Source organism: Bactrocera dorsalis, chromosome 6 (genome assembly GCF_023373825.1).
Source record: "Bactrocera dorsalis isolate Fly_Bdor chromosome 6, ASM2337382v1, whole genome shotgun sequence".
Taxonomy (NCBI): Eukaryota; Metazoa; Arthropoda; class Insecta; order Diptera; family Tephritidae; genus Bactrocera; species Bactrocera dorsalis.
Genome location: NC_064308.1, coordinates 1,131,441 through 1,154,397, shown reverse-complemented (window position 1 = coordinate 1,154,397; position 22,957 = coordinate 1,131,441). Strand labels below are relative to the sequence as shown.

The window sequence follows — 22,957 nt, the reverse complement described above, 5'->3', positions numbered from 1 at the left end:
TATTTAGGTAACGAATGTTGAAGATGAGGTGAAGATCGCTGCTGTCGATGTTCAAAAACTGTATCGGGACGGGACGCGAAAAAAACGGATGTTGATGATCGCAGTGTGTCGAACGAATGTGTTGATGATCGAATTATGAGAGTCGAATTGTGTCCGCTTTCCCTTTTTTTCTATCCCTTTTGATGAGTGGGAGATATGTTGGTGTTCTGTTGTGGTGTCATCAGCTGTGGTGAATTGCGTGGTCGTATTAGGGTGCGCCAGTTTTTTCGGGTAAAGTAGGCGGATGCTTAACTCATTTAAACAACCCTGATTGTGACAAGAGGTACCCGGAAATTGTAAATAAAACGCAAAATATTTTATTATTCATCACTATTAATTTTGTCACCTTCAAAGTAATCCCTACCAGATATCATACATTTATGCTAATGATTTTTCCATTCGTCGAAATCTTTAAATAAGCACTTTTTGCGGTGGCCTTTAGTGGATTTTTTTTTATCTCTTTGATCGACTGAAAGCGGATTCAACCTAATAGAAATTTTAGTTTAGAGATCAAGAAAAAATCACACAGAACCAAATCTGGGGTCGAATCGTTATATCCGTGAACGTATCATTCGTCACGTAAAAGTCTGTTTTTCGTATTATGACATACGTGATCGTAAGACTTCTATCGTATATAAACGTATCCGTTCGTTCTAAATGTCATTCGAATGAAAAATGCCTACTATATCTACTATCTATAAAAATGTGAGCAAATTTTTTTTAAATTTGATTTGTTTTTTGTAATTTTTAGTATTAAAGAACATAAAGAAGAAACCAATGGACGGAATATCTCAATAGAAATTAAAAAAAAAAGAAAAATTATTTCTAATTATTATTTTTGTATTTTAGTTTACATTAAAAATAATATTATTTACAAGACTCAAGGGCATATCTTCTTCTTTACTGGCGTAGACACCGCTTACGCGATTATAGCCGAGTTAATAACAGCGCGCCAGTCGTTTCTTCTTTTGGCTACGGGGCGCCAATTGGATATTCCAAGCGAAGCCAGGTCCTTCTCCACTTGGTCCTTCCAACGGAGTGGAGGCCTTCCTCTTCCTCTGCTTCCCGCGGCGGGTACTGCGTCGAATACTTTCAGAGCTGGAGTGTTTTCATCCATTCGGACAACATGACCTAGCCAGCGTACCCGCTGTCTTTCGCTGAACTATGTCAATGTCGTCGTATATCTCGTACAGCTCATCGTTCTATCGAATGCGATATTCGCCGTGGCTAATACGCAAAGGACCATAAATCTTTCGCAGAACCTTTCTCTCGAAAACTCGCAACGCCGACTCATCAGTTGTTGTCATCATCCAAGCCTCTGCACCATATAGCAGGACGGGAATAATGAGTGACTTATGGAGTTTGGTTTTCGTTCGTTGAGAGAGGACTTAATTCTCAATTACCTACTCAGTCGCACCTGTTGGCAAGAGTAAATCCGCGTTGGATTTCCAGGCTGATAAGATAAGATAGATAAGATAAATAATTGAGGAATGCACTGCGACCTTAGGTCTATTGTGCTCTCTCCTAACTCACAGGGACTCTCTTAGCCCTAGCATATTGATGAAGTCCAATATCCTGTTTATACTGGTTCCTAAATAGACGAAATTATCTACAACTTCAAAGTTATGACCCCCCTCAGGGTTCGGGGGGGAAACCGAATATACCCGCGGTTAGGCATGCCTGTCGTAAGAGGCGACTAAGATCCTGGCCACCAGTCCAGAGTTGTGTGGAAACTCAACTGGTTGTAGCTTCGGTTACAAGGTCATGCCAAAGATTTTAACCTGGCACCACGGGGAGCAGTAGCCCTTGGAGGTAACTACAATCTGCTCATTGGGTTTGGCCCTTTGTGGAGATTCGTGGTGGTTGTGGTTAAAACCCAAATCGCGGGAAGAACTTACTTTGTCAGTTCGAATGTGCAACCTGGTGCCCTGCACATAGTACGGTAGAGGTTTTAGATGGGCCTCGAACCCTACCAAGGTGGTTAGTGTGTCCATGCCACACTGCCAATTGGTTTGTTTACCCAGCTTTCAGGGCGCTGATCAACGCATTGTATTGATCCGTTGTGCTTCTGAGCACTGTAGATTTAAGCTGTCGACAGCAGGAACCTACGTTAAACACTTTACAATTGTCTACAATGACGTGAGAGCCAAGTCGCGAGTGCGCCGACTGTTTGTTTGATGACAGGAGATATTTCGTCTTGCCCTCGGTCACTGCAATACCCATTTGCTCTGCTTCATTGTCCAGTCTGGAGAAAGCAGAATTAACGGCGTGAGTGTGGAGGCCGATCATATCAGTATGGTGTTGCTCAACGTCAGTTTACATAGCCGTATTAGTTTTGCGAGGATACCAAATTCAGACATCGCGGCATAAAGGCAGCTCCTTTTCATGCTGTCGAAAGCAGATTTGAAATCGACGAAGAGGTGTTGTGTGTCGATTCTCTTTTTACGGGTCTTTTCCAAAACTTGGCGCAATGTGAATATCTGGTCAGCCTTTTTGTGGATTGGGCAGAGCACACTTAAATTCCCACCGTTGGGCAGCCTTTCGTCCGACCATATTCTATAAAGGACCTGATGCATGCTCCTTATCAGTTCTTCGCGGCCGTGTTTGAATAGCTCGGCCGGCAATCCATCGGCCCCCGCCGCTTTGTTATTCTTCAGAGGGGTGATTGCTATTCGAACATCTTCATGGTCGGGCAGTGGAGTGTATCTTGTCAAGTTCTTAATACTCGCGCGCTTTGCCCTAGCTATTTTTCTATCCGCACGTATTTTGGTCGATCGTAACGTTGCGAGGTAAGCAGTCTGTTTTTTCTCCGCTGCGACACGGCACTCCTGTTCTTTTGCAACCGAAAAAAAACCAATGGTTTCGGTTGCAGCTGTACGTAAGGAGTTTGAAATCTGTTGTGATTGCCGCTTCTGTCCTTCCCTCCTGCTCCTCCTTCTCCTCTTACGTGCACCGTCGGTCTCTGCCCGATGTGACTCCCCTCAGTCTGAGCCGCTGGCCCTACTACAGAGGGTGGTAGGTAGGTTCTGGTGGTGCTTTTAGCAGCATACGCGGTAGTTGTTGTTGACCGCCGGGCGCCGCTGCAAGAGGGCATGTCGTCTTCGTCCTCCCTGGCATGCTCCTCGAACAGCGCCCGCTCCTCTGGCGAGAGAGCATCAAGGAAGCTGAACTTACGTTTAGCTCCTTGACTCCCCTTACCTGCAGCTGCGCCGATTGCCTTCTCCTTGCCGTGTTCCGTAGCCGTTGTTCTTTGTTGTTGCCTAGTCGATTCGCCTGTAGTTGTTGTGGTCGTTGCTTTGAATTGTTTATGTGATCCATCTAGTTCTTACGACCCTTACTCAATGAGGTGAGCTGCCGGGTCTGCTTTTCTATTGGGGAACTGGGAGATCCGCCGCGCCAGAGCCCCTTGACGCGGTAAGGCCACAGTTATTCCCAATTCGGCCCGGTGTTGGGGAGGCGTTAGAATACAGCCGAATTTACCTCCTGGCTGCAAATCATCCAATGAGCACGGGTCGCATAACACCCTAGACTAGGAGGTGGTAGTTCTTGATTCCCGCACGCATGCGGCACCCGTCATTCTGTCAGTGCAGTCAGGGCAGTGCTGGTAAACGCCACCCACACCAGTTGGGGGGTGCCGAGTATGCCTTGCGGCTTAAGCCCCTGCACCACGACACGGTGACTATCATTTGCAGAGGTTGCTGCACTCAGGCGGGGGCGAATCTGGGCTGCAACAAGATAGTGTCTGAGTCGATGTTAGGACCTCGGAGTGTACGCACGTCTAGAACACTAGAGATGTGTCTTCCGTCTATCACAACATGATCAATCTGGTTGGTGGCTTTTCGATCCGGAGACAGCCACGTAGCTTGATGTATTGTTTTATGCTGGAATCTAGTACTACAGATAACCATATTTCGGGCCCGGCGAAGTCGATCAGCCTCAACCCATTTGTGGATGTTTCCTAGTGGCTAGCTGAATTTACCGACCGTGGTGCCAAATATACCTTCTTTGGTGTTAAAGTCGCCAAGCACGATTTTGACATCGTGGTGGGGGCAGCTCTCATAGGTGCACTCCAAGTGCTCATAGAAGGCATGTTTGGTCACATCGTTCTTCTCTTCCGTCGGAAGGACCTACTTGTCTCTGTCCTTGTCCCGTCCATCGTATTTCTTGGACGGCGGTGATGTCGGCTTTTATTTTCACGAGGACATCGGACATTCCAGGTGCATGTCCTCAATTCGTAGTCCTTCTTTCGTCTGTCATGGTCGGCATCGAAAGGGGGGTCTCCCTTCCGAGGCTGGTTGTTAGTTTCCATTGGGGGTGTATTTTTTACGTGGCGGACAACCCCATGTACGGGAGGTTTCGCTTTCTCGCTTTAGCTCGCTTTAAAATGGATGTTCTTAGGCTACCCAGAAGAAACTTTATTAAAGAGTGTAAGCTGCTTGAGCCATATGTAAAAGAATCGTTTCTGGCCACTCCCAAGTGAATGGCGATCAGAGAACTTTCCTCACTTGCGTGAACTTCTACACATAACTCCGTCCTTCACTTAATGTACTTCAGGGTCATGTACATATATCAACATAATTGATAAGTGCACTCTTTAAATCCACGAACTTCAATAAATAATAAACGGGTTAATAGCTCCGTTTTGAATGGCGTTCAAAACTTGTTGGAAGTTAGTCGTGCCCAATATTTGGTAGTCATAATGCTGGGCCCGAATCGCGGCACACGTTAACGAACGAAATTTATGAAATTTTTTTGTTTTCGGATCGTTGTACTCGCTATCGAATGCGCACTTTCGAAATTTGAAATTTCCTCATTCGATAACGTGTTCTCGTTTGTACGAAAGAATCGAAATCTCACTCGTTAGCTATTTGAGAACCGTTATAGTACAAATTAAAAAAAAAAGTTTGAATATAACAGTTAAAATTAATCGGAAGTGAAATATAAGTTATTTTTCTTTTATTGAGTTTATTTAACATGTATTATAATTATAAATAATGATTTAAGGACAAATATGCACCAAAAAAATTTGATGAGTAATTTTAGCAAATAATATTTTGCCTAATTGTGGGCAAGGCAAAGTTGCATTAAATAAGCTATGGGGTACATTGACGCTAAAACTTAACGCTGCCGGGCCACCGATGAAAGATGCTAAATTTTGACGAAATGATGAATAGAATGATAAAGATAATAATAAAATACAAAAATAGGTATTTGCTGATCAAAAGCACAATATAAAAAAGAAAATTTCTTTCAAAAAAGCCTCGAAACAAAAGACTGGTGGTGGTCAGTACGAGGAAAAGCTTTTAACTGTAGCAGAAGAGCAACTCCTCCATGCTACGGGGATAGATGTTGCAGTAGAAGTAAAAATCTTGAGAAACTAATTGCTTAAAAGAAGAGATCGCTGCAAATAAAAGAAGATGTACATCAAGCAGATATGCAAAAAAGCTGTAGAGTTGCAGATTAAAACTCATGAGCTTGAAATTTTAAAGAGAAAAATTAAGAAATAAACACCAATATATACGATATGTTAATTCCAAGTTCCTGTTTTTATTGAAAATATATTTATTAGAACAAAACATGAATTCAAATGTTGTTGGAACGTTTAATTCATTTAGATAATAAAATACTGGATAATATGATCTCTAATTTTATGACCAATTTAGTTAATTGAGTCTCATTTCCCGTATCTATTTCTATATTATTGTTTTCATTTACAAAATATTTTCAATATGTTGAATTTTTTAACTGTATGCAACACTGCACATACATTGCCGAACTTTGCCACTTTTTCAGGAATATACCGACTTATGTTATCTTTACTGAAAATTTTCCACCGGCCCACCGGCTGATTGATGGTACTGCGGTTGATAAATGTCCGTTAATTTTTATTTCCGATATGATGAAAGTAAATGCGTCTTTGGTCAGTCTAAATCACTTCCTGAATCTGTAAATGATTTAAAATAATATGATCTATACTAAGTTAAACGGTATAATTTTCTTACGCTGCTTCAGGTAAATCCATGGAATTACTTTTATCACGAATCCTGAATCGTATGGCCATTTCGTGATATTTTTCATCTGAATCAGATGAACTTGTATAAAAAACACGTTAGGGTTCATTTTATTGAATGCAAAAACTAAATTTAGTAAATTTATATACAATTTATTACACATATTGTATAAACATATATTGAATACTAGCTGACCCCGCAGCCGTTGTCCTGCTTGAAATTATGTATTTGGAAATGAAAAGAAAGTTAAATTTACCATTTCATTTTTTTTATTTCAATGTAATTTATTTATTTATTTTGGTTTTCCAACTCGTGAGTACGCAACGTATATCTGACCGATTTTCACTGGAAACGGAATACGTTTGAAATGAAATGGCAAATCGTTAGAACTCAAAGGAATTATTAGAATCAAGTATTCTGTCCCCTTGTATTCGATAGCGCAGATTGCGGAACATAATAACGACAGATCCAGCTTTGAGACGCAAATGATGCGGTGGCAAACTACCAAGCCTCCAAAAAATTTAGAAATTCCAAAGGATAATTCATGGCGTCGTCTTCATTGTCAAAACGATCGATCGATTTGTATGAGCGCAAGTCTCCCGGAATTTGGCTTTGAATCTTCCAGTTTAAGTCAAAACATCGGTATTTTTGGCAGCTAACATTGCGCGTGCACTTAAGGAATCGTAGTTACGATAATTTGGCCAATATTCGGATACACATTCGTGATGAGTTCATCTTTCGTGAATTGATAAGCGGGGAATGGAATTGATATCAAACCACTGGAAGTATCAACCGGAATTGACCCATTTCCAAGTTTTAGCGAAGACGATGTAAAATGTCTTCGGCAATGTTATTTTTGTTCGTATCCCATAATAGGTGCGGATTTGAAGGCTGATACGTCGAAATGATTATCGCGAAAAGTGTGCGAACTTCATGTGCATTCCAGTGATTGACATTTACCAGCAATTGTAATTCCTGGCATACTTCTCCAAACCCACAGACACCGTAACATTCACAATACGCAATGACTCAAATGAAGTTGAACCGCGTTCATTAATCGATAGCAACCGAAGGTAGAAACAATCGTCGTTTTTCGGGTAGATTGTGTAAATTCGTCCTAATGCATTAGTTGATAATACATCTGGATGCCCATCCCCTGGTTGGCCTTGCTTTCTGCGCAACTATTTCTTCGACGATGCATTCCAGATAATAATATCAAGGTATTTCCGAATAGGGCAATGTTCTCGCCGGTCGGAAAACGTTCATGAATTGCAAAAGTAAATATTCTACAAAGCGCTTTATTGCGGTTCACGTATCGACCGTATCGTATTGCTTCCATTGGTGACGTACTTACAAACGCATTATATAGATTTAACCAAACTGCAATACTCAACATTGATATGAGTTTTGAATGTGAATTAAACAACAATGGGAATATAGTACGATCCATGTGTTGTCAGCTTCGATATACACTCTTTTAAATTGATTGCTGAATGTTCTGGCATTGTTATCTGGTGTACGATGCCGATGAGTTTGTGTTTCCGAGAGAAAAGCACTTGGATAGTGTTTCGTGCATTTATTATCAGATATACAAACCGAAAAGCGATTGTAGTGGATGCAAGGTCCATGAACCATATTGGTTTCTACCACTTCGTATAATACTGGATCTTTCTCTGGATCACGAATTTCCGCAGAAATGGTTTCATCAATATGATCTGGTGTAACCACCATCCACCATCCAAAGAAGAATGTATGCGTGCGGCAAACCTCTCTTTTGCCACTCAAAAGAGTACATCTAGCATCTAACAGCACCATATATACGTTGCTTCAAGATAAAGTCCATCGAAGCTGTTGTTTGAAAAGTCTTGCTGTGACATCGTGACGATCGCTTGCTAATTGACCGCGATCCATAACACCGCACGTATGTCATCGCATCCTGGGAATACTCGGTCATGTGCCTTGGGCTACTAATGTATGTTGATGCCAAAAAGAACGCCGACCGATATTAGCGGGACCTCTTCGTGACATCGTAGCAAATTTCAATCTGTAATTGATCACTTTGTATGCAACACACATAACAATTTCACTGAATAATTTTCAAAAATTTTTGAAGCAAACGACAAATTTGAACGATTCAAATAATTGAAAAACAAAACAAAAAAATTTAAAAAAATTTGTATGGAAAAAATTAACTTTTTGGAATTGTCCAATTTTCCGACTCTTTCTCACGAAAAGCATACAGGTTTTTTTATTTCTATACCTTCCCCGATCCTCCCAGAACATTCTCTGAAAATTTCATCAAGATTGGTTCAGTCGTTCTCTCAGCGTTATTAATAAACAAACATTCACTCGTTTGTATGGGAAAAAGAAAAGGGCTGATTTTAAGGGTTTTCCGTCAATTATTCGAATTTTTCTTGCCGTAAAAACCTTCCTTGAACCTCAAAGAACATTTTAAAAAAAGAATTGGCAAAATTGTTCTGAGCGTTGTTGAGTTATGCGCTTACCAACACATTTTGCGATTCATTTTTATATATAAGATTTGCATTGAATTCAAATTCAAATACTTGTTTTGTTTCGTATTTGAATGTATTCGAAAATGTCATTTACAGCTACACCAGGAAAGTTATTTCATAAAATTTCTATTCGTTTCGTGTCGAGTGCGACGATCCGCACACTCGACACGTTACGAAATTTCACTCGATACGATTACTTGCTCGCTCACGACTGCCGCGATTCGGGCCCTGTATTCGGTGTAGTTCTTTCGATGTTTTTAATGGTTATCTATTAAAGTGGTTTTTTATTTAGACCGCGACGCTTAGGGGCCATCCATAAATTACGTCACACGAATTTAAGGACTTTTTAACCCCTCTCCCGTCTTTATCAAAAGTTGTCACATTTTGAACTAGCCCCCCCACCCTTTCGTGACGTCACAAGTTTTCCAATTTTATGGATTTATCAAAAAATAAAAAGGAACAGGTTATTCTATTTATGCTTCTATTTATTGAATAATCTTTAATAAAATCAGCATTTAGTTAAATATTAAAGTACAGAGACAACGAATGACTAGTCAAGAAATAATAGATACTTCATTATGCTAATTAAAAATACGAAACTTAATCATCTTGTGTCCATGGACTTTTGACCCACTTCTTTATATCATTTATTACTGGTAAATTAGGCACTTCATTTTCGTTCTGAATTTGGATGTCAGGAACATCTTTCGTATCAACATCATCTTCTTCTATCTATAAAGCATCGTCATCATTCATTAAACAGAGAATCTCTCGTGCACGTCTAGCCGCAAAGAGGACGAATTTTCGCGATAGGTAACAGCTCTTGTTTTTTATGTGATTGTTTGTGTTGATTGGTGGCTTTATATGAAGAAAAATATAGGCCGCATATGCTACACGATCTTTTAAATAAGTATGACTCGACACTAGGGCAATAACTATCATATGGAACTTGTTTCATATGGGATGATGCTTGGAGATTTAATAACATCTGTAGTAATAATGGAGCAAACTTAGCGTCGTTGTCTTTTGAAATGTGTGCTTTTGACCCTCCCTGCCCCTTGTCACACAATGTCACTTCTGAGTAATACCCTCCCCCCCTTCTAGGTGTGACGTAATTTATGGATGGCCCTTTATGACGCTACGTATGAAGGGCGCGAGAAGCAAGGGCTCATGTGTCTTCACTATGTGGTGAAAATACTCCCTTGGTTGGCCGGTTTTCCAGGTTTCACTGTGGCACCAGAACTGTTTCTGACGCGAAGGGTTTCTGAGTGAATTCTATGAAATCAACCCTGTTAGCTCCTTTAAGCGCATCTCATAAAAAAAATTTGAATATTATTTTGTTCACCACATGTGTTGGGGGAAAGACGCTGCTTTTTCAATCCTTATATTTTATCAAGACACATAATGGCATCGAATGTACTTTCACAGGAATAAAGAATTTCGTTAATATCCCAGACCGTTTTTGTTTTATTTTAGAAAACTGTTGTAACTCTCTTATTGAAAACCCCCCTCTTGAAGTTGAGGCCACTGACTCTGAATTAAATTAAATAATAAATTTTATATATCTTTCTATGATGAAATGGAAAACCTTACTGAAGAAAAGTCACTTTTTGTAGTGCCCTTTTGAAAAACCCTATAAATACTTAAAGTGCTTTTTTGAACTTTTTAGTTGTTCAATTAAACAAGTTGAGTATACTTTTGTGAAGCAATATTTAGATTCTTGTCCTAGCGTAATTTACGCGGTATAGTGATTTCCTACCTATTTGACTTTTCATCTGACTTTATAGCGCTTAGGTTTGTCTGTATGTGTAGTATGTTAACGAAAGTAATTTAATACTTTTTCTTAAAAATAATGTGTAAATATGGATGTAACTGGGAGATTCATTCCTTTGGTTGATGTTTTCTTAAAAATTCCATACATTAAATTTAGCACATTTGGTGCACCCTCTAAAATATTTCGTATATAAATTATCCGTATGACAAATGGAGATGACTTAGGTATGTCCGTCTGTCTGTATATAAACGAACTACTCCTTCACTTTTTAATATATCGAAATTGTTTACACCTCCTTTTCTTCTCAAGCTGATCATTTGTGAGAATCGCCGATATCGGACCACTATAGCATATGCCATTTCAACTGGACGATCCAAATCTTTATACAGAAAACTTATGCAGTTGATGAGATATTTTGGCGTGAATGTATGTTTAAATAAATAATGTTTGAATAAATAATATACATCTTTTTTCAAAATCTACATTTTGTTGCTTATTACTTTCTGACTTCAACTAATTTATAAAGGGTTTTCTTTTGCTTAAAGTACAGTAGGGTAATAAAAAACATTTATTTAGACGAATAAAAAATTATCTGTCCAATCCGCTGTCATGTTCAGGTTTTTAATTTGAACTATTTTATCTCTTAACTTTAAAATAACATTAGAAGGCACTGTACATTGCTTGCAACTTTTTGTTATTATTGCAATTTTTTCTAAGCAATTTACTTGCCATTTAAATGAAATGCCATTTATTTTATAGAATTTACTTGTATCTATATTTTAAAGTGTGAAAATAGGCGAAATCGCCTTAACAACGCGAATACTTGTATAATATGAGACCGTGTAAAACCTTTTTAAATTTCAACTATTTTACAATACATATCCAAATGCCACGAATGCGATCATACCATGACGGACATAACATACAAGTACTTGACAATTCCCTACCTTTTTTTTTGTAAAAGGGACGATGATCTTTTGTTCGTCTACCTATTCAGATTTAGTTTAAAAGAGTTTCTAAAAGAATCCAAGTTTGCATTTGAAATTATCTGCTCACTGAATTGTTCTCTTAATAAATCCATTGATTAATGCGATGTGTGGGAAGTGGCGCGGTCTTGTTGAAATGAAATGTCGCCAAGATCCCGAGCTTCAATTTCAGACATCTAATAGTCGGCTCTCTTGACGCGATAACGTTTGCCATATACGCTTACGTTCTCACCGTCATTGTTTTTGAAGAAATATGGACTGGTGATTTCACCGGTCTCCAAAACCGCACCAAACCGTTGCTTTTTCTTGGATGAAATAGCAGCTTTTGAATCTCTTCAAGTTGTTCTTCGTAAATAGGACAATTTTGCTTGTTAATATACATATTGAGCCGGAAATGGGCCTCATCGCTGAACAAAATGTGGCGCGAAAAGGGCGGATCCTTTTGGAACTTTTCAAGAGCCCATAGAGCGAAACGAAGGTCGAGCGGTTTCAGTTCTTGCACTGGCAGTATTTTGTACGTTTTCAATTTAAGATCTCAACGAAAAATGCGCCATGTCATTCCATACGTCAGTCCGAAAAGACTCAACGGTCTTCATGTACAGCAGTGGTTCCCAAACTTATTTTGTCTACCGCCCACATTGAGAATAAATATTTTTTTAGCGCCCCCCTTTTTTCACCTATTTAAAAACCACTATAACTTCGAATTAATTATTGTGACCTATATATGTATATTAACGTAGAATTCTAAACGAAACTTTTACTATAACCAGCAACTTGAAACCTAGGCGCAGTAGGTAACATACAACGGCGCTTAGGCCTCAAGTTAACTCTTACGGGCTCCACCTGCCAATAAGAATGATTTTTGAATCACAACTTTATAGTATTAAAACAGAGAATCTTTTATTAAAAATAAAACTAAAATAATCGATCCATATATAAAAACTAATGTGAAGGATGAATCTGATGCTGTTTAATAAGTTTGTTGATATCAGGTTCCAATTTACTCAAGAACAGTCGCAAGTCGCCACGTTCGGTAACAAGCAAACGATTTCTATTTTTAGTAAGCAGTGTTGTCACAGCACTAAATCTACGTTCACACAAATATGACGATAGGAATGCTATCAAGAATCGTTGAACGATTGACCACAATCCAGGGTACAATTGCAAGGTCGGTCTTTGTAGCCAAAATTCTTGGTAGCCATTTTTGAACTTGATTTTTATTTCCTCGTTTGTTGTCAATTCTATAAGTTCTTCTTCCAGCTGAGGTGACATTGCTGTGTTGACATTTGAAAACGGATCCAACACCCAGTCTGGTATTTCCAAGTTCAAAATGTCCTGGTATCGTTCGGTGAAGTCAATGTGGAGGTTTTCCAAATGTTGGCAGTAGGCAAACAACTCGTCGTTACTGCATGATACTGATAAATTCGGAAAATTGTGAAACTCACGTCTGCCCAGATTCTTTTTGTGTAGAAGCAGTTTAGCTGCGAAAGCAGCAACGACGTTTTTTGTTTTAATTAAATTTAGTTTATCGCCTTGCAGTTGGAGATTCATGTCGTTGAACAATTTATAGAGGTCTGTCATGTAAGCTATATCATTCTTTGATGTTATGAGCTCTCTTACCGCCCCCCTTGACACCTGCAGCGCCCACAAGGGGGCGTTATCGCCCACTTTGGGAAACACTGATGTACAGTGTCAGTTACGGCTGCTACACTTTCTTCACTGTATGCTTGACGTGGTCTATTTGGTGGAATATTATCCAATAATGAATGCTGGGTCTCAAAATAGGTGATAGTGATGCGAATAGTTCGCTCAGTGGGCTGATTATATTGACCATAAGCTGAGCGAAACACATTCCTAACGTGAATTTTCGTAATAATGTTGGCTTTTCGTAATAAAGTGTAAACGTTGTTCAGGCGTAAGTCCTTTCATGATCACGCGTGATCTGCCAGGAAAGGGCTTTGAAAAAAGTACCTCTTTTTGGATCACCCGTTATAACATATTGCTGTCATACATACTTATCGATCAAAATCAAATTATGTAAAGAAACCTTTTTTATTTGACAAACCATCGCAAGAATAATTGTAAGAGTCAAAGGCACAAACTCTAAAAAATTTATTTAGATTAGGAAACTTTATCATATAGCTTTCATACACGCCGTCAAAAAATCCAAAGTTAATTTAATTTTTCATAAAAAACGTATATTTAATGAACTCAAATTATTTTTATATTTTGTTTAAATACTATATTTAACCCTGCATTACTAACCTCAAATCATGTCGCGTGGTTACTAACCATGGGTCTTATCGACCCTCATTTGTATTATCTATTAAAATCGTTTAAACTTATAAATTGCAAAAACGTATACGTCTTTTAGTATATTGTAGTATTTTATTTTTAAATTTATAAAATTATGTTTTAAAAAATTAATTTATATATTTAAATTGAAATTAAGTTTGTATTCATTACAACATAGCTAATAAAGTGAAAAAAAAGTTATCCAGCCAGATTCCGCATAAAATGATAAGTTTTAAAGATATTGACTTCAAATAAAGTGCATTTGAAACCTGAAATATAAAAGTAAAATGTTAAAAAGAAAAATTGGAATGACTAATGCAAAAATTTTTCAATTATGTAATCTAATCGACCCAGACTATTTTTTAAAACATTTTTTTATGCATAATATTTTACATGTTTCTTATTCTTATTGTTTATAAACGTTTAAATATGTACAAATTTAGATTACATATATATCTTGCGTTAAAAAATATTCTTTATTTTTTGTTAATTTAAAAAGTTTGCGTGTCTGGGTCGATTCGACCCTGAGGTTAGTAATGGAGGGTTAATCCGAATAGATTCTATGGCGCCATTTAGACCATAAGTAATAACCACGTTTTTTTTTCAAAAAGACCGAATGACACAAAAATATTTGATTCCAAAAAATTTCTCGTTGCAGGGTCGTAATTTAATTTTACGTGATGGATCTTCCAAAACAGTTTTTAATGTTAAAACTGAATGCAGAAAATGAAATGTCAAGTGCTAGTGCCACACCGAATTTAAGTTCGACTGGGAATGAACGCTTTGTTCTAAGGTCTAACGAAGTAAAAACCACCAACTGTACCGACCTAAACAGCGAAAATGATGGAGAAATGCAGGACGAACCCATGGGTGAAATGGAAAAGATAAATAAATATGTTATTTGTGGAATTGATAGTCCAAAAAGAGTTGGTCCACTTGTTCCACCGAAACCTTACAAAAAGAAACAAAACTATCCCGAGGTATGTACACACAATAATTTTCGAAACGTAGCAGTCTTAAAAGCACGAGGAGAAAGAGGGTGGCGCCGTTCAATTATAAGCTGAATATTAAATTTAAAACTACTCCAGCCATGAGTAACCTGTTTCATAGCATTCCTATTTGAGTACTACTTCTACATCTTGTTATTCACGCCATTTATAATAGTACTAAATTAAGAAAAAAAATCATGAAAAGTATTGACGCGAATTAATAACTTTGAGTGAGTTACGTGTAAAAGATATATTTTAGTTCGACGTCATCAGACTCAAAATTTCTTTTTTGAGTAATTGCTATATTACAAAAGACGTGGTATAATGTGTTACTCTTCTATTTATACTTTACTAAAAATGCTTAAAACTACAGGTATGCAATTTGTTTTGGGATGTAGTTATGTAGCGTACATATTGGGTGACGTCGCTCTTGCTTTGTTGATAGGCAACCCCACGTATTTCATGAGTGTTTGATATAGGTATTACCTCTTTCCTATTTTATTAAAATATCTCCTGAGCTTTTGGTCAAACTGTATTTTAGTCGTTAATGTTTTTTGTGGGGTGTTCCAGTTGTTTCTTCTTTTTGCAATGTGGCGCCAATTGGAGATTCCAAGCGAAGCCAGGTTTTTCTCCACCTGGTCTTTCCAACGGAGTGGAGGTCTTCTTCTGCTATCCCCGGCGAGTACCGCGTCGAATGCTTTCAGAACTAGAGTGCTTTCGTCCATTCGGTCGACATGACCTAGCCGCTTGGTCGCTTTGATTTGCTGAACTATGTCAGAGTCGTCGTAAATCCCACAAAGCGATGGTTTCATAGAATGCGATATTCACCGTGGCCGACGCGTAAAGAACCATAAATTTTTCGCAGAACCTTTCGCTCGAAAACTCGTAGCTTCGACTCTTCAGATGTTGTCATCATCCATGCCTCTGCACCATACCATATAGCAGGACAGGAATAATGAGTGACTTATAGAGTTTGGTTTTTGTTCGTCGAGAGAGGACTTTACTTCTCAATTGCCTACTCAGTCCGAAGTAGCACCTGTTGGCAAGAGTTATTCTGCGTTGGATTTCGAGGCTGACACTGTTGTCGATGTTAATTCTGCCCTCGTTCACTGCCAGACCCATTTGCTTTGCTTCCTTGTCCAGTCTGGAGAAAGCAGAACTAACGGCGTGGGTGTGGAGGCCGATGATACCACTATGGTGTTGCTGAACGTCAGTTTACACAGCCGTATTAGTTTTGCGGGGATACCAAATTCAGACATCGCGGCATAAAGGCAGCTCCTTTTCATGCTGTCGAAAGCGGCTTTGAAATCGACGAAGAGGTGTTGTGTGTCGATTCTCCTTTTACGGGTCTTTTCCAAAATTTGGTGCATGGTGAATATCTGGTCAGTTGTTGATTTGCCAGGTCTAAAGCCATATTTATAAGGTCCAATCAGTTTGTTGACGGTGGGCTTTAATCTTTCACACAATACGCTCAATAAAACTTTATACACGATATTGAGGATGCTTATACCACGATAGTTGGCGCAGATTGTGGGTCTCCCTTTTTATGGATTGGGCATAGCACACTTAAATTCCAATCGTTGGGCATGTTTTCATCCGACCATATTTTGCAATGAAGCTGATGCATGCTCCTTATCAGTTCTTCGCCGCCGTGTTTGAATAGCTCGGCCGGAAATCCGTCGGCCCCTGCCGCTTTGTTGTTCTTCAGGCGGGCAGCTGCTATTCGAACTTCTTCATGGCCGGGTAGTGGAACGTCTGCTCCATTGTCATCGATTGGGGAATCGGGTTCGCCTTCTCCTGGTGTTATGTGTTCACTGCCATTCAGCAGGCTGGAGAAGTGTTCCCTCCATAATCTAGGTATGCTCTGGGTATCGGTGGCTAGATCACCTTTGGGGGTTCTACAGGAGTATGCTCCGGTCTTGAAACCTTCTGCAAGCCGCCGCATTTTTTTGTAGAATTTTCGAGCATTACCCCTGTCGGCCAGCTTATCCAGCTGTTCGTACTCACGCATTTCGGCCTCTTTCTTCTTCTGTCTGCAAATGCGTCTCGCTTCCCTGTTTAACTCTCGGTATCTTTCCCATCCCGCACGTGTTGTGGTCGATCGTAACGTTGCGAGGTAGACAGCCTGTTTTCTCTCCGCTGCGACACGGCACTCCTCGTCGTTTGCACTTTCCGAAAACCAATGGTTTCGGTTGCAGCTGAACGTAAAGAGTTTGAAATGCCGTCCCACAATTCCCTTATACCGAGTTGTTGACGAGTGCTCTCAGAGAGCAGGAGTGCAAGCTGAGTAGAGAATCGTTCGGCTGTATGTTGTGATTGCAGCTTCTCGACATCGAACCTTCCTTGTGTTTGTTGGCGTGCGTTTTTTGCTGCACAGAGGCGGGTGCAAATCTTAGCTGCAACAAGATAGTGGTCCGAGTCGATGTTAGGACCTCGGAGCGCACGCACATCTAAAACACTGGAGACGTGTCTTCCGTCTATCACAACATGATCGATCTGGTTGGTAGTTTTTCGATCCGAAGACAGCCAGGTAGCTTGATGGATCTTCTTATGCTGGAATCTAGTACTACAGATAACCATATTTCGGGCCCGGCGAAGTCGATCAGCCTCAACCCATTTGGGGAAGTTTCGTCGTGGAGGCTGAATTTACCGACCGTAGTACCAAAGATACCTTCTTTGCCCACCCTGACGTTGAAGTCGCCAAGCACGATTTTTACATCGTGACGGGGAATCTCACATAAGTGCGCTCCAAGCACTCATAAAAGGCATCTTTGGTCACATCGTCCTTCTCTTCCGTCGGGGCGTGGGTGCAAATCAGCGATATGTTGAAGAACCTCGCTTTGATGCGGATTGTGGCTCGACGTTCATTCACCGCAGTGAATGAGTCTCTCTCCCACCACGAATCCCACACCAAACCTGCGCTCCTTTATATGGCCACTGTAGTAAATGTCACAAGGACCTACTCGTCTCTGTCCTTGTCCTGTCCATCGCATTTCTTGGACGGCGGTGATGTCAGCCTTTATCTTTACGAGGACATCTACCAGCTGGGCAGCGGCACCTTCCCAATTAAGGGACCGGACATTCCAGGTGCATGCCCTCAAATCATAGTCCTTATTTCGTTTGCCATGGTCGTCATCAAAAGGGGGGTCTCTCATCCGAGGCTGTTGGTGTTTTTTCATTGGGGGGTGTTTTTTACGTGGCGGGTCCCAAACCCAGCGCACAACCCTATGCAGGGGATTTTTCGCCTTCTCACTTTAGCTCGCCTTCAAACGGATGTTCTTAGGCTACCCAGAGGATACTTGGCCAAAGACCGGAAGTTGTGAGCTGCTTGAGTCATATGTAAAAGAATCGTTTCTGGCCACACCCAAGTGAATGGCGATCAGAGAACTTTCCTCACTTGCGTGAACTTCTACACATGACTCCATCCTCCAATTAACCAAAACATTACTGCATATATTTCTTCATTTTTAACGCCTAAAACTAAAATTCAATTAATGCTTAAAATTAATAAACAAAGGTAATGCTTAAAATATTAGGGAACACAAATTTCAAATTTTTATCACTTCTTCATTGACATCAACAAAAACTTAAAATTAAAAGAAGGTAACAAACTTGGTTTCTTAATCGCTAAAACTTTTAAAAAATGAATTTAAAAACAATAAATTATCAACTGAACATGGTCCGAGCCTATATCTTTTTTCAGTTATAATATTTCCAGCTAAAGAAAAAGAACGCTCAGCGACTGCGCTGCTGGCAGGAACCACCCGGTATGACCAAACGGTATGATTGTGATCGATCGGAATGCAAGCAGCATTCTCGAACATTCTTTGCTGCTCACACAAGGCGTTCGATCGAGAAAAATCATTACGAAACAAGCAACAGTGATTGAAACTGATTGTTCGCTTTGATCACGCTCGCTTACGATCATTCATTTTTGTTGAAGCAAAGTTTTCCATCACAAAAAATCTGAGTCAATGATCGGGTATGATTGAAAAAATTGTGATCGTTGCAGCTCTCTGGTTTGCACTATGGATGCTAGTTTGGCAAGTAGTAGTGCACCACATAGTTCTAGTCGTGGGAGACGTATTGTTTTTAGAGGAGCCACTTTTGCTTTTGCAACTAGTAAGTGGCTTGTGGTCGCCTTGACGCTTTGGCGCAATATGCCTTTTCAAAGACGTCACAGAAGCCGTGTAGTTCGACTTTGTGCTCTTGGATATAATTTACCCATTGTGGGTTTTTTATTTGTGTGATGTCGTTTAGATTGCTCGCGAACTGGGACCACTTTTCTAAACGAAGTGGCTTTACTAGCTCGTCCCAGTCGGTACCATCTAGCCATAATTCTTGTATTAGAATTTTTGCTTGTATCATAATTGGCGAAAGCCATACTGCGGGGTCGAAAAGTTATGCCACCGAGGATAAAATTTGCCTCTTAGTTATAGCTGATAGTGCGGATATTGACTCATTGTGTATGTGTATGAAAACTGGTCAGATGTCGCTTTCCATTGTATCCCCAAAGTTTTTGTTGTGCTTTCCTTTTCGAATTTAAGGAAATTAGTGTTTAATAGATTTTCTTTAGGTATGTCTTTTAAAATATTAGGGTGGTTCGCCGTTATTTTTTTCAACGGAAACACTGCTGTATTGAGTGCTTGTGTCACTTGTCCTAGTGACTCGTATGCCTGTAGAAGATTGTGGCTTCCAGACAGAATTTCGTCTACATACGTTTGTGTTTTCAACACTTGTGTTGCCAGAGGAAATTCTGACTTTGTGTCTTCTGCTAGTGTACGAATGGCGAGGTATGGGGCACAGTTTACGCCAAAGGTAACTGTTTTTAATTTAAAGTCGCGTAGTGGGCTATTGGGAGATTTTCGGAAAATAATTCGCTGAAAATCTTGATCATCTTTATGTACGACTATTTGCCGATACATTTTCTCAACATCCCCATTAAAAACGTATTTGTATATACGCCAATTTAGTTTAAGGAGCATTAAATCTGGCTGAAGCGTGGGTCCTGTAAATAAAATGTCATTTAGGGAATTCCCCGAACTTGATGATTTTGATGCATTAAAGACAACTCTTACCTTTGTGGTTGTTTTGTCTGGCTTTATTACTGCATGATGTGGCAGGTAAAATTAATAGTATTTACCTTTTATGATTTTTTCGCCAGGGCTCACTTCCTCCATGTGGTTTTAATGGAGGTATTCTTCTAAAACCCTATCGTATTCTGGTTTTAACTCGCCTTTTTTAAGTAGTTTTTTTTCCATAATTAAAAACTGTTGGATAGCAGAGGTGCGAGAATGACCAGAGGCGAGTGTGTGGGGAAACTTCGGCTTTAGTGGTAGTCGTACGACGCACCGGCCATTATCTAATCGAGTAGTTGTGGATTTGTAAAAATCCTCACAATATCGATCTTCTGGTTGTGATTGATACGGGGGGGAGTTCTTCTAACTCCCAAAATTTCTTTAGTTGTGTATTGAGGTACTCGTTTGAGATTTCGTCAACTTGAGTTGTCATTGTTGTGACTGGTTCCGCAACTAGTCCGCGTAGGACCCATCCGAAAATGGTATTTTGCGCCAGAAGTGTTTTTGTAATTTTCTCAACACCTTCGAGAATAATTTGTGGTATGAGATCGCTGCCTAATAGAATGTCTATTTGAGCGGGAGTGTTGCAGTTGGGGTCTGCTAACTTAAGGTGTGAAACCTTTTGCCAATGCTTGCTATTTATATGATAGCTTGGAATCATGCTTGTTAGTTGCGGTAAGACAATAGCTTCTGCTTGAATGCGCTTATCCGCTTGGGGGGAAATAAGGGTGATGGGACAGATTTTGTTTGAGTTTTGCACTACTCTTCCGCTTCTCCTCGGTGCTCGATGGAGACCACTGCTGTGGGTAATAATACACTGCTTTGGTTTTCGCTGTGTAACGTCTGAGTTTTTAAAGGCTTTGAGCAGCATGGTGCTTCTTGGCAATTTTCTGAATTTTGTAAGTCGGGATTTGCTGTTGCAACTAATCCCGCAGCTCTTTTAACATTAGCGTTATTTTGAGCGAAGCTGGAAAAATTTGTAATGTGAAGCATTGAGTTATGTCGTTTATGGCAATAAACGCAATTAAATTTGCTTTCGCAATCTTTGAGCGCATGCGCATGAAACAAACAGTTGGTACAAAGTTTTTTTGTTCTTACGAAATTGTTTAAATTGTTTAAATTTCTCGCAAGATTTCAGCCTGTGTCCTCCTTTACACAGTTCGCATGACATATGTTTGTTTTGTTCGGATGTGAACGCTTGTGTTTTGAAAAAACTACGATTTATGTAGTTGTTGTTACTCGGTTGGGGTCTAATGAAGCTTCGATTTAGGTCGTGTTGAACGTGTTTAGTTCTGACCATTTTTTTATCTACCCTTTCTGCGATTTCATATTGGGTAGTTAAGAAATCTTTCATTTGTTGCCACGTTGGGCACTTTCTTCTTGATGAGAGCGATTGCTCCCACATAAGTAACGATTTTTCTGGTAATGCAGATGTGCATATATTTACCAGAATGGGGTCCCAATTGTTTGTGGGAATATTTGTGTCGCTAGAACCAATAAGCAATTTGAAACAGTGGATTGAAGCTTTATAAATTCTTCACTTGTTTCTTTCTGAATTTTTGGTAAATTCATTAATATTATGATTTGTTTGTCGACTAATATTCTTTCGTTCTCGTAACGAGCTTTAAGAGCTTCCCAAGCATAATTGAACGAAAAATCACCAACCAGATTAAGACAGAAACGTCTCCAGAGTTTTAGACGTGAGTACGCTTCGAAGTCTGCAGCAAAAAACGCATGTGAACAAACGCAAGGAAGGATCGGGAAAATGCAATCAAAACAGACAGCCGAACGATTTTCTACTCGCCTTGCACTTCTGATCTCTGAAGGCACTCATCAGAATCTCGATATAAGGGAACTGTGGGACGAAATTTCTAGCTCCTTGCGTACAGTTACAAACGAAACTATCACTATTCGGAAAATTCTTTGTCACAGTGGAGAGAAAATAGACTACCTACCTTGCAGCGTTAAGTTCGACCACAATACGTGCGCCCAGAGGTGATCTACTAGTGACTGATGCCCAGAGCATAGTAAAATTATGGAGGGAACACTTCTCCAGCCTGCTGAATGTCAGTGAAAACATAACACTAGTAAGTGGTGGGCTCGATTCCTCAAGCGATGACGATAAAGCGGACGTTCCATTGCCTGACCATGAAGAAGTTCAAATAGCAATTACCCGTCTGAAGAACAACAAGTCGGCAAAGGCCGATGGATTGCGGGCTCATCTACGAACTTGTAATTTTTTTTGTGCCTGTATTAATTTTTCTCAATTTTTAAGCAGCCAGCATTTAAATCCCTTTCTATCTTGGACAATATATTTAGTGTTATTTATTGTATGTTATTTATTTTTACTACACACAAATGTGTTTGTATTTCGGCATCAATTGAATTTTTCAAACGAGAATATTTTTAAAAATAAAAAGTGAGATATTGAACTAACCGGTTAATAAAATACTATCTATAAGGAAATTGACAGAAAAATATGGAGTTTCCAGATCAACAAAATTAATATGTTCTAAACAATTAGAAAATATCGCTGATTCCGAATGCAAAAGAAAAACACAAAATCAGTTACAATTTCGAAAAAAATAAATGAGGGGTAAAAATGCTTTTTAAAATATGCAGGTCTATAAATTATTCTATCAGTGGCCCAATAATGCAAGTAAAAGCTAAATTATTGGCCACTGAGTTACAAATTAAGAACTTCGAATGGGTGGTTAAGATCTCTCCCCTTGAGGCATAACTTTCAATTTAAAGCCTTAAGTGGTGAAGGAGGAAATGTATGTAGATCTTAAAGCTGTCTCAGATTAGAAGGAAAAAATTTCAAAATATAGATAGATATAGATAAAAAATTATGCTTTCTCTGATAACACATCTTGATGAATACAACAATGAAAGTGAATTTTCGAAAATCATTTCTGTTTTGGATGCTTTTCGGCGGTTAGTTTCTTCCTGGAATGAATTAGACACACTTGTGACGAGAAAATGTTTTAAACGTCCTGGATTTCCGTGCCATGATTTTCTGGGATGTCCACCGCCAGAAAATGTGAATAGTGAGTGTTTCATAAATCACAACTATCTTAAATAAATTGTAGAGGAATTAATAGCATCCATAGTTGTGGTAAATATAGAAAAATCGATAGATATATCTAAATGAACAGGTGGGTGATTCCCATGAAAATATTTTAAAAAACGTGGTAAAGGAAGTAAAACACATCTTCCAAGGAACTTTTTGAAGTGAAAGTGAAGATGAGCGCACTGAAAACTAGAATCTT

At 39.3% G+C, this 22,957-nt stretch overlaps 1 protein-coding gene across 12 annotated transcripts in view; it reads left to right on the top strand.

Annotated features, from left to right (window-relative positions):
- Positions 1-22,957, top strand: part of LOC115065952 (uncharacterized) — a 456,818-nt gene that overhangs the window by 69,557 nt on the left and 364,304 nt on the right. For 11 of the 12 annotated variants that reach the window (XM_049459708.1, XM_049459696.1, XM_049459705.1 and 8 more), the window contains exon 2: positions 14,277-14,598. In XM_049459708.1, coding sequence (XP_049315665.1) covers positions 14,299-14,598 — 300 coding nt within the window. In that variant the 5' untranslated portion in view covers positions 14,277-14,298. Of the gene's footprint in view, positions 1-10,743; positions 10,764-14,276; positions 14,599-22,957 lie in introns of those variants that run through there. The other variant, XM_049459702.1, reaches the window with a different exon arrangement.